The sequence below is a fragment of the Anomaloglossus baeobatrachus genome, chromosome 4 (assembly GCF_048569485.1).
Source record: "Anomaloglossus baeobatrachus isolate aAnoBae1 chromosome 4, aAnoBae1.hap1, whole genome shotgun sequence".
NCBI classification, from domain to species: domain Eukaryota; kingdom Metazoa; phylum Chordata; class Amphibia; order Anura; family Aromobatidae; genus Anomaloglossus; species Anomaloglossus baeobatrachus.
The window spans coordinates 188035899-188049116 of NC_134356.1; the positions used below are offsets into that span (position 1 = coordinate 188035899).

Below are 13218 nucleotides of genomic sequence, written 5' to 3' on the forward strand. Positions count from 1 at the left end.
CACCCGTGCCGAGGCTAGGCTTGTCCGAAGAGTCAAGGCTAACCCAAGGACAACAAGGAAGGAGCTCCGGGAAGATCTCATGGCAGTGGGGACATTGGTTTCAGTCAATACCATAAGTAACGTACTCCACCGCAATGGTCTCCGTTCCAGACGAGCCCGTAAGGTACCTTTACTTTCAAAGCGTCATGTCAAGGCTCGTCTACAGTTTGCTCATGATCACTTGGAGGACTCTGAGACAGACTGGTTCAAGGTTTTCTGGTCTGATGAGACCAAGATCGAGATCTTTGATGCCAACCACACACGTGACGTTTGGAGACTGGATGGCACTGCATACGACCCCAAGAATACCATCCCTACAGTCAAGCATGGTGGTGGCAGCATCATGCTGTGGGGCTGTTTCTCAGCTAAGGGGCCTGGCCATCTGGTCCGCATCCATGGGAAGATGGATAGCACGGCCTACCTGGAGATTTTGGCCAAGAACCTCCGCTCCTCCATTAAGGATCTTAAGATGGGTCGTCATTTCATCTTCCAACAAGACAACGACCCAAAGCACAGAGCCAAGAAAACCAAGGCCTGGTTCAAGAGGGAAAAAATCAAGGTGTTGCAGTGGCCTAGTCAGTCTCCTGACCTTAACCCAATTGAAAACTTGTAGAAGGAGCTCAAGATTAAAGTCCACATGAGACATCCAAAGAACCTAGATAACTTGGTGAAGATCTGCATGGAGGAGTGGGCCAAGATAACTCCAGAGACCTGTGCCGGCCTGATCAGGTCTTATAAAAGACGATTATTAGCTGTAATTGCAAACAAGGGTTATTCCACAAAATATTAAACCTAGGGGTTGAATAATAATTGACCCACACTTTTATGTTGAAAATTTATTAAAATTTAACTGAGCAACATAACTTGTTGGTTTGTAAGATGTATGCATCTGTTAATAAATCCTGCTCTTGTTTGAAGTTTGCAGGCTCTAACTTATTTGCATCTTATCAAACCTGCTAAATCTGCAAGGGGTTGAATACTACTTGTAGGCACTGATTATATATATATATATATATATATATATATATATATATACAGTTAGGTCCAGAAATATTTGGACAGTGACACAATTTTCGCGAGTTGGGCTCTGCATGCCACCACATTGGATTTGAAATGAAACCTCTACAACAGAATTCAAGTGCAGATTGTAACGTTTAATTTGAAGGTTTGAACAAAAATATCTGATAGAAATTGTAGGAATTGTACACATTTCTTTACAAACACTCCACATTTTAGGAGGTCAAAAGTAATTGGACAAATAAACCAAACCCAAACAAAATATTTTTATTTTCAATATTTTGTTGCGAATCCTTTGGAGGCAACACTGCCTTAAGTCTGGAACCCATGGACATCACCAAACGCTGAGTTTCCTCCTTCTTAATGTTTTGCCAGGCCTTTACAGCCGCAGCCTTCAGGTCTTGCTTGTTTGTGGGTCTTTCCGTCTTAAGTCTGGATTTGAGCAAGTGAAATGCATGCTCAATTGGGTTAAGATCTGGTGATTGACTTGGCCATTGCAGAATGTTCCACTTTTTGCACTCATGAACTCCTGGGTAGCTTTGGCTGTATGCTTGGGGTCATTGTCCATCTGTACTATGAAGCGCCGTCCGATCAACTTTGCGGCATTTGGCTGAATCTGGGCTGAAAGTATATCCTGGTACACTTCAGAATTCATCCGGCTACTCTTGTCTGCTGTTATGTCATCAATAAACACAAGTGACCCAGTGCCATTGAAAGCCATGCATGCCCATGCCATCATGTTGCCTCCACCATGTTTTACAGAGGATGTGGTGTGCCTTGGATCATGTGCCGTTCCCTTTCTTCTCCAAACTTTTTTCTTCCCATCATTCTGGTACAGGTTGATCTTTGTCTCATCTGTCCATAGAATACTTTTCCAGAACTGAGCTGGCTTCATGAGGTGTTTTTCAGCAAATTTAACTCTGGCCTGTCTATTTTTGGAATTGATGAATGGTTTGCATCTAGATGTGAACCCTTTGTATTTATTTTCATGGAGTCTTCTCTTTACTGTTGACTTAGAGACAGATACACCTACTTCACTGAGAGTGTTCTGGACTTCAGTTGATGTTGTGAACGGGTTCTTCTTCACCAAAGAAAGTATGCGGCGATCATCCACCACTGTTGTCATCCGTGGACGCCCAGGCCTTTTTGAGTTCCCAAGCTCACCAGTCACTTCCTTTTTTCTCAGAATGTACCCGACTGTTGATTTTGCTACTCCAAGCATGTCTGCTATCTCTCTGATGGATTTTTTCTTTTTTTTCAGCCTCAGGATGTTCTGCTTCACCTCAATTGAGAGTTCCTTAGACCACATGTTGTCTGGTCACAGCAACAGCTTCCAAATGCAAAACCACACACCTGTAATCAACCCCAGACCTTTTAACTACTTCATTGATTACAGGTTAATGAGGGAGACGCCTTCAGAGTTAATTGCAGCCCTTAGAGTCCCTTGTCCAATTACTTTTGGTCCCTTGAAAAAGAGGAGGCTATGCATTACAGAGCTATGATTCCTAAACCCTTTCTCCGATTTGGATGTGAAAACTCTCATATTGCAGCTGGGAGTGTGCACTTTCAGCCCATATTATATATATAATTGTATTTCTGAACATGTTTTTGTAAACAGCTAAAATAACAAAACTTGTGTCACTGTCCAAATATTTCTGGACCTAACTGTATATACACACACACATGCATACATACATACACATACATACATACATATACACACATACATATACACACACACACACACACACACACACACACACATACATACACGCACACACACTGTACAGACCAAATGTTTGGACACACCTTCTCATCCCTAGAACAACTGTTAATAGGAGACTTTGTGCAGCAGGCCTTCATGGTAAAATAGATGCTAGGATGCTAGGAAACCACTGCAAAGGACAGGCAACAAGCAGAAGAGACTTGTTTGGGCTAAAGAACACAAGGAATGGACATTAGACCAGTGGAAATCTGTGCTTTGGTCTGATGAGTCCAAATTTGAGATCTTTGGATCCAACCACCGGGTCTTTGTAGAAAAGGTGAACGGATGGACTCTACATGCCTGGTTCCCACCGTGAAGCATGGCGGAGGAGGTGTGATGGTGTGGGGGTGCTTTGCTGGTGAGACTGTTGGGAATTTATTCAAAATTGAAGGCATACTGAACCAGCATGGCTACCACAGCATCTTTCAGCGGCATGCTATCCCATCCGGTTTGCATTTAGTTGGACCATCATTTATTTTTCAACGGGACAATCACCCCAACACACACCTCCAGGCTGTGTAAGGGCTATTTGACTAAGAAGGAGAGTGATGGGGTGGTACGCCAGATGACCTGGCCTCCACAGTCACCAGACCTGAACCCACTCGAGATGGTTTGGGGTGAGCTGGACCGCAGAGTGAAGGCAAAAGGGCCAACAAGTGCTAAGCACATCTCTGGGAACTCCTTCAAGACTCTTGGAAAACCATTTCCGGTGACTACCTCTTGAAGCTCATTAAGAGAATGCCAAGAGTGTGAAAAGTAGTAATGAAAGTAAAAGGTGGCTACTTTGAAGAACCTAGAATATAAGACATATTTTCAGTTGTTTCACAATTTAAGTATTTCATTCCACATGTTTCAATTCATAGTTTTGATGCCTTCTATGTGAATCTACAGTTTTCAGAAGATAAAGAAAACTCTTTGAATGAGAAGGTGTGTCCAAACTTTGTCTGTACTGTAATATATATATACACACACAAAATACATTATAATATATCTACATGTCCACGCATATACATATACACAAACACACACACACACACACACACACACACACACAGAGTTCTAACAAATATTGCTTGTATTCAGAACCATTCTAGCAGTGAATATAGAGAGAGGTGCATGCATGTTCTCTCACTGTTGGAACTGGAGATTGATCCCATTAAAGTCAATGGGATTCATTGGGCTTTTAAGATGGACATCAAACCAGCCTTAGGCCCTGTGCGCAAGCTGCGTTTTTTACCATGGTTTTGCTGCATGTTTTGCTGCAAAAAATGTTTATAACCTTGCTGCAGTCCTTCCCCAGCAAAACCTATGGTAAAAATAAAATGCTGTGTGCACACTGCGTTTTTTTTCACCAACAGGTTTTGCTGCATGTTTTCTGCAGCAAAAAGAATTGCATGTCACTTCTTTTCCGCAGGTACCTGCGGTTTTTGCCATAGATAATGGTAAAAAAAACGCAGGGAAAAACCCGCAGAAAAACCGTAGCAATACCGCGGCAAATCGCGGTAAAACCACATGCGGTTTTCGGGTAAGTTTTCTGCGGTTTTTTACCGCGGGTGCGGTAATCTTTCAGAGGGTCCGGAATATTTCTTAAGGTCCAGTCACACATAACGAGATCGTTAACGAGATAGTTACTACGTCACAGTTTCCGGATCGTTGTTAAATCGTTGGTGAAATTGTTGGTGAGATGTCACACAGTCATTTTCCCAACGACTTTAGTAACGATGCAGCGACTTGTATAATGAGCTCATTGGTCGTTGGGACCCTGTCACACAGCAACTATGTAACAATTCCGACCTCGAATAGGAGCGTAGGGTTTGACGCTGTAAGCCACGTAGGCATGCATATACGTCGCCTTTTCCACACCCCTCTGCGCCGATTGGTGGCCAATACTGCGTTCTGATTAGGCGGCCGGCCTAGAAGGCAACTTTGTATCGCTTCATCCTTTGTCCCTTTTTGAGCCTTGCTTTGAGGATAGAACCTGCAACTCCACCCGGATTCATTCGTACTTTATTCCCGGTTGCTTGCTTGCTTTTCGGATCGAAGCTGCATCTGCACCCGGATTCATCCCTCCGTCGTTCCCGAGTGTTTGCTTACTGTTCTCAGCGACAACCAATTGCTGTAGAGGGGGCGCGAAAAAGGTGACGCAACTATACGCCTTTAACTTTAACTTTAAGTTCTCATCTAGGTCATTAACAAGATCGTTGGTAGGTGTCAAACATACAGGTTCATCCTGCCCAGCAGGACTGCAACCAGCAAAAAATGGCCCAGGACATTCGGCAACAACCAACGATCTCACAGCAGGGGGCGGATCGTTGGTACGTGTCAAACATAACAATATCTCTGGTGAAGTTGTTGTTTCGTCACAGAAACTGTGATGTAGCAACAATGTCATTAGCGATCTCGTTATGTGTGAAGTGGCCTTTAAGAAAGTTCCATTTTCTAGTGCGCACAGGGCCATAGCCTGATATTCTCCATGTCAATAACTTGATAACATAAGACCGTGCTGATTTGCAGCTATCACTAGAAGATAAGCCATGTGGCAGCACCTTTCTGCTTCACTAGTGATTCCACTTCTTGTCTCACGCTGTCGTTCCAGTGGGTGAGGTCTACATGCAGAGAATAGTCGCAGCAGGCCTTCCCATCAGCCCACTCTCTCCACTTCTCAAAAGCTTCAATGACACTGGATTCTGGCTCTGGGATGACATGGTCCACTAAAAAAGAAGTAAAAAAGAAATGTGTTAATGACTGGCATACATTCTTCTCTAGTATTAATTCTTAAAGCTGACCACACAAGAAGTAGCCATTATCCAAGCGTTTGACTCAATTTCACCATACACAATCACATTCACCTTCACAGAGGAGAACTAGCCATTGTGTCATCAGATTCTCTACTGCGTCCGAAATATATTAGAATTCTTTTTCTGACAACAGGAGTATGAGTAGAATCATCAGGTGTCAGCACGTTCATGCTGTGACCAAGGGACCTGGTGCTATATAATGACACCTATGGTGGCTGCAGTATGAACAAGATGACCGTTTATCTATTGCCGCCATGAACGTAAAACTAAGGGGCACTTTGCACACTGCGACATCGCAGGTGCGATGTCGGTGGGGTCAAATTGAAAATGACGCACTTCCGGCATCGCATGTGACATCGCAGTGTGTAAAGGCTGGATGATACGATTAACGAGCGCAAAAGCGTCGTAATCGTATCATCGGTGCAGCGTCGGCGTAATCCATGATTACGCTGACGCGACGGTCCGATGTTGTTCCTCGCTCCTGCGGCAGCACACATCGCTGTGTGTGAAGTCGCAGGAGCGAGGAACGTCTCCTACCGGCCTCACTGCGGCTTCCGTAGGATATGCGGAAGGAAGGAGGTGGGCAGGATGTTTACATCCTGCTCATCTCCGCCCCTCCGCTCTGATTGGCCGCCTGCCGTGTGACGTCGCAGTGACGCCGCACGACCCGCCCCCTTAACAAGGAGGCGGGTCGCCGGCCACAGGGACGTCGCACGGCAGGTGAGTGTGTGTGTGAAGCTGGCGTAGCGATAACTTTCGCTACGCCAGCTATCACCACATATCGCTGCTGCGACGGGGGCGGGCACTATCGCACTCGGCATCGCAGCATCGGGCTGCGATGTCGTAGTGTGCAAAGCCCGCCTAAGTGTCCATGCAATTCTGATAGTGTGAATATATCTCTAACCAAAGTAATTCCTACAATGTTTGGAGAGTCTATGATAGCAATCTTATATCATTTACATCTAGTATACAGATCTAGGGTACACTTAATATTTAACAGAAATCTCAATTATATATGAAACAAAAAAGGCATGTTTTTAGGAATAGAAAAAAAACACTTACATATCATGGTGGTTCCTCCTGCAATAGCCGCTTTGGTCCCTTGGAAAAAATCATCTACTGTTGTCATCCCTCTGTAGGGCATCTGTAAGTGGGTATGTACATCAATTCCGCCAGGTATCACCATCTTTCCATTTGCTTCAATGATTTTCACACCTCCTGGAACAATCAGGTTGTCTCCAATCTGCCTATGACGTAGACAAGTAACAGTGGTTAGCGCAAAAGCTGAACAGAATGTTATAGTGTCTTCCATTGTGGAAATGATTCATTTTCCGACATATATTAGATGGAGGAGCTAATGCCTCAAGAGCAAACCATAGTTGACCAATTCTTCAGAGTATGGAGTCTTTGCATTTTATTTATAGGGATCTGTACACAAATCTAGCTGACTATTCTCCAACTACAACTTCAGATTCTCAATGTTTATTAGAATGGTCGCCATTTCTCCCCTCCCCTTTACTTTTTTCTCTCTTCTTACCGCCCCTTGATTTTTTTTCAACTCCCAAGAAGGTTTTCCTTTACTCCACCCTAGAACAGTTGACAATAACTTTAAAAGTAAAGTATATCCTACACTCACCGCCCAGATCTGCACCACTTCTCCACACATCTACTGTGTACCTGGCTGGTCTTAGAGCAGCCACATGCAAAGGGTGCGTCACATGACTAGCTGCCAATCAGCAGTTGTTGATAATATGCAAACTGTACAAACGGAATGTGAAGGCTGCAAAAAAACTGCGGCTTCTGATTAGATAAAGTAGTCACACAATTCCCCTCCACATACAGATTCCCTGAACCTGGGACATATTAGTGAGTGGGGAGGAATGACACAGGTGTGGGACATGAATATGGGATTTATTTATTACTAGAAAAAGGGCCCGATGCTATCGCATCGGGAGTGTGGTGAAATGAACATCTGTCTATGCTTAGTGGTGCCGACAGGAGCAGTGGACATGTGTCACACTGTTGGCACTTGCTAATATATCTGTTGTATGTCATCCCTCCGCATTTGTGTATTGTATGTGTTGCGTCATTTGACTTCTTTCACCCCTGTGCACTGTCTCTTCCTTGTTGTGTGCTGTATATTGGTATCTGGTGTTGTGTTTCTTGAGCTGTGTTCACTATCTGGTGTCTGCCCGGTTTGCTGTGTGTGTGTTTACACTATATGGTCTCTTGTAAGCTGTTGTGACTATAATTGTAGGTGGTACACTGTTTTGTGCAGTTTGATGTGTGTGTGATTATCCGTTCCCAAAGGCAAGGCGATGTCAGGCATGGGCGGACATACCCGGCCACACCTCCTTACTGCTCGGTGACATCACAAATGTGTAATTTAAAACACCAACACCTCATTATACCTGGAGGTGGTATGGGTAGCACAATGTTAGACTGGGAACAGAATCGTGCTTACTCAGCCCACAATTTGGGTTCCCCCTGCACGGCTGTCCCTGGTTACCATGGCTATGATGTGGGCACGAACTGCGGCTGTGCAACTGACAGTGCCACAGTGCATTGTGGGATACGGTTACATCCGCAACTGGCAATTATGTATGTAGATTATTATGGCATCCTGGGTCCATTGATAATAACTTTTATGCATTCTTGACAAATGTTTTCTCTACTTTAAAAGTTCTACTTTTGGACCACCACTAACTTCCGGAATTGCTAGACTATATAAAAAGGTTTAAAAAAGACCTGTCAATCACTCGAAAAAAAATGGTTAAATACGGTGTAAGAATTATTAAGCTCCTGTGATTTCTCCGAACTTTTCCGTTTTGTGCAGTATCACTCCATTGCAGAGATATTCCCTTTTGTTGCCTTTCAATTATGTGAAATCTCTACTTGTGATGGAACTGGGTGTTTCAGTCAGGGGTGCTTCACACACAGCGAGCTCGCTGCCGAGATCGCTGCTGAGTCACGCTTTTTGTGACGCAGCAGTGACCTCATTAGCGATCTCGCTGTGTGTGACACTGAGCAGCGATCTGGCCCCTGCTGCGAGATCGCTGCTCGTTACACACAGCCCTGGTTCGTTTTCTTCAAAGCCGCTCTCCCGCTGTGACACACAGATCGCTGTGTGTGACAGCGAGAGAGCGACAAATGAAGCGAGCAGGGAGCAGGAGCCGGCGTCTGACAGCTGAGGTAAGCTTGTAACCAAGATAAACATCGGGTAACCAAGGTGGTTACCCGATATTTACCTTAGTTACCAGCCTCCGCAGCTCTCACGCTGCCTGTGCTGCCGGCTCCGGCTCTCTGCACATGTAGCTGCTGTACACATCGGGTTAATTAACCCGATGTGTATAGCAGCTAGGAGAGCAAGGAGCCAGCGCTAAGCAGTGTGCGCGGCTCCTTGCTCTCTGCACATGTAGCTGCATTACACATCGGGTTAATTAACCCGATGTGTACAGCAGCTAGGAGAGCAAGGAGCCAGCGCTCAGTGTGCGCGGCTCCCTGCTCTCTGCACACAGCGCTGGTAACTAATGTAAACATCGGGTAACCATACCCGATGTTTACCTTAGTTACCAGTCTCCGCAGCTTCCAGTCGGCGGCTCCGTGCAAGCGCAGCGTCGCTTGCACGTCGCTGCTGGCTGGGGGCTGTTCAGTGGTCGCTGGTGAGATCTGCCTGTTTGACAGCTCACCAGCGACCATGTAGCGATGCAGCAGCGATCCTGACCAGGTCAGATCGCTGGTCGGATCGCTGCTGCATCGCTAAGTGTGAAGGTACCCTCAGTCATCTCTGGTGGTGTGGGCTTTCACTCTTCCCTCACAGATCCAAACTGTTAAGACTACTAAATCTACTAAGTTGTGATTGGCAGCATCTGCAGAGGAGCGATGAAAAGCACATGCCCTCCCCCCAAAAAAAGTCTCTGAAAAAACACCAAGTTTCACCAAGCACCAAGCAGGTTTCACATAGTGCCCTTCAGAAGCAACAAATCTGAATATCTCTGCAATGGAGTGACACAGTACAAAACGGAAAAGAGCGGCAAAATCAGAGTAGTTCGGTGATTTTTACAAGGTATTTAACACAATATTTTTTTAGCAAGTGACAGGTCCTCTTTAAGAACCCTTTTGGCGCTGACCAGTGACTCTACTTAGTGTGGATTGAGATTCCTGTAGTACATTTTAAACTAATCAATAGACCAACAAAGACTAAGGGTACCTTCACACTTTAAGGTACCGTCACACATAACGAGATCGCTAGCAAGATCGCTGCTGAGTCACCGTTTGGTGACGCAGTAGCGATCCCGTTAGCGATCTCGTTATGTGTGACATCTACCAGCGATCAGGCCCCTGCTGTGAGATCTCTAGTCGTTGCAGAATGGTCCAGGCCATTTTCTTCAAAGGTGATGTCCTGCTGAGCAGGACACATCGCTGTGTTTGACACTGTGTGACAGGGTCACAGTGACTGCTGAGATCGTTATACAGGTCGCTACTGCGACCTGTATTGTTCCTGCATCGCTGGTAAGATCTGACTGTGTGACATCTCACTTGCGATCTCCCAGCGACTTACCTGCGATCCTTATCAGGTCACATCGTTTTCGGGATCGCTGGTAAGTCGTTGTGTGTGACTGGGCCTTTAGCGATGCAGCAGCGATCCGACCAGCGATCTGACCTGGTCAGGATCGCTGCTGCATCGCTACATGGTCGCTGGTGAGCTGTCAAACAGGCAGATCTCACCAGCGACCAGTGACCAGCCCCCAGCCAGCAGCGACGTGCAAGCGACGCTGCGCTTGCACGGAGCCGGCGTCTGGAAGCTGCGGACACTGGTAACTAAGGTAAACATCGGGTATGGTTACCCGATGTTTACCTTAGTTACCAGCTCACACCGCTTAACTTAGCGTGTGCAGGGAGCAGGAGCCGGCACTGGCAGCGTGAGAGCTGCGGAGGCTGGTAACGAAGGTAAATATCGGGTAACCACCTTGGTTACCCGATGTTTACCTTGGTTACAGCTTACCGCAGGCTGTCAGACGCCGGCTCCTGCTCCCTTCACATTCAGGATTGTTGCTCTCTCGCTGTCACACACAGCGATGTGTGCTTATCAGCGGGAGAGCAACAATAAAAAAACGAACCAGGGCTGTGTGTAACGAGCAGCGATCTCACAGCAGGGGCCAGATCGCTGCTCAGTGTCACACACAGCGAGATTGCTAATGAGGTCACAAAAAACGCTGTGTGTGAAGTACCCCTAAAAGAATATTGGGCTTTTGACAAACCAGGAGGAGATGTCACTAGCCTTCTTTTTACTAGAAAGAATAGAATGTGTGAATCCTTGTAAATTTATATATATTGCAAGCAGAATGTATAATTAGGTGTGAATACACCCTTACTGAAATAACATTCTAAGCAAATTGTCAACGCTCTAGAAGAGCCCCTTGGCTTAGAATAATGGGGTTCATCTAACACAACTACTTTAGATGCTCAGGGCAGTCGCCTGGGCAGGATACAATGTAGTAAACCCTAAACTGTGACAGGTATTAGCTTTGTAGTACGGAGGGAGAATATATTTTGCAGCTGAGAGATAACTTCTATTACCAAACTAATTGTGGAAGAGACCAGAAGAGCAGCAGGCATTGACAATCTAGGGGCAGGCATTGACAATCTAGGGGCAGGCATTGACATATCTATGGGCAGGAATTGACATATCTATGGGCAGGAATTGACATATCTATGGGCAGGAATTGACATATCTATGGGCAGGCATTGACATATCTATGGGCAGGAATTGACATATCTATGGGGGCAGGAATTGACATATCTAGGGGCAGGCATTGATAATCTAGGGGCAGCGCATTGACAATCTATGGGCAGGCATTGACATATCTATGGGCACGCATTGACATATCTATGGGCAGGAATTGACATATCTATGGGCAGGAATTGACATATCTATGGGCAGGAATTGACATATCTATGGGGGCAGGAATTGACATATCTAGGGGCAGGCATTGACATATCTAGGGGCAGGCATTGACATATCTAGGGGCAGGCATTGACATATCTAGGGGCAGGCATTGACATATCTAGGGGCAGGCATTGACATATCTATGGGCAGGCATTGACAATCTAGGGGCAGGCATTGACATATCTAGGGGCAGGCATTGACATATCTATGGGCAGGCATTGACAATCTAGGGGCAGGCATTGACAATCTAGGGGCAGGCATTGACAAGCTAGGGGCAGGCATTGACAATCTAGGGGCAGGCATTGACAATCTAAGGGCAGGCATTGACATATCTATGGGCAGGCATTGACAATCTAGGGGCAGGCATTGACAATCTAGGGGCAGGCATTGACAATCTAGGGGCAGGCATTGACAATCTAGGGGCAGGCATTGACAATCTAGGGGCAGGCATTGACAATCTAGGGGCAGGCATTGATAATCTAGGGGCAGGCATTGACAATCTAGGGGCAGGCATTGACAATCTAGGGGCAGGCATTGACAAGCTAGGGGCAGGCATTGACAATCTAGGGGCAGGCATTGACAATCTAGGGGCAGGCATTGATAATCTAGGGGCAGGCATTGACAATCTAGGGGCAGGCATTGATAATCTAGGGGCAGCGCATTGACAATCTATGGGCAGGCATTGACATATCTATCTTGTGGTTCTCAGGTTTCCGCATGGGTTCTAATATCTGCTAAGCACGTATCAGTGGCTCTTTTGTATGTGTGGCTTGGCTCGGATTTGGCATTGTGGTTGAGGAACCTTGATGGGATTAACAAAATTAACTTCTATACAGTTAGACGCTTCTATAGATAATTTCTACTTAATTGTTCTGGATGCATTTTAAAAGAAAAAAAAAATGCAGAAACCTGAGACATTTCAGAAACAAAACAAAGCCCTGGGGCTTCTCTCCAGCGGATGTGAATTTCAGCTCCAGCTTCGGAAAGTAGAAAGATGTGCAGCTGTTGATCTGCTTTCGGCTGTTAGGACCTTGTGATCCTACTCACATCCTACAGGTCTCATTACAAATACTCGCTGTGTGTAACAGATCTGGAAGGGAAGCATTCCCCAAATTCTAATACGGACAGAACAACGGAAGTTGAGTCGTGAAAAAAATGTATAAACACAAGATTATTCCTGTTCTGTCATTTTACTATAAAGCGAGAGCTGACTGCAACAGTCATGCTTAAAGGAAACCTGTCACCATGTATTCCCATCATGAACTAAAGCTACCACCTTTATCTGCACCATTACTGCAGTCTAAGCCCTGACCTCCCCCTGCCCATGGCAAAAAATACCTTATATATTTCCATGTCATCCACAGATCGCTGCGAGTTTTATACAAGTTCAAGTGCAGCCCTATGCAGGCGCCCATTAACCTGGAAGTGATGTCAGTGCCGGCGCATGCGCAGTACAGGACTTTACTGTGCTTCTAGTGGAGTAAAGCACAGTGTGTCTGTGCTTCAAAGGCGCATGCGCAGTACAGGACTTTACTGTGCTTCTAGTGGGGTAGGGCAAAGTGCCTCTGCACTTCAAAAGGCGCATGCGCAGTACAGTACAGTACTTTACTGTGCCTCTAGTTGGCTAGAGCAAAGTGTGTCTGTGCTTC

At 45.8% G+C, this 13218-nt stretch overlaps 1 protein-coding gene across 2 annotated transcripts in view; it reads right to left on the reverse strand.

The window, feature by feature from the left end:
- DPYSL3 (dihydropyrimidinase like 3) overlaps positions 1 to 13218 on the reverse strand; it is a 179697-nt gene that overhangs the window by 33390 nt on the left and 133089 nt on the right. For both annotated transcript variants that reach the window (XM_075344609.1, XM_075344610.1), the window contains exons 3-4: positions 6682 to 6866; positions 5368 to 5532 (exon numbers count right to left, since the gene is read on the reverse strand). In XM_075344609.1, the coding sequence (XP_075200724.1) occupies positions 5368 to 5532; positions 6682 to 6866 (350 nt within the window). The remainder of the gene's footprint in view (positions 1 to 5367; positions 5533 to 6681; positions 6867 to 13218) is intronic.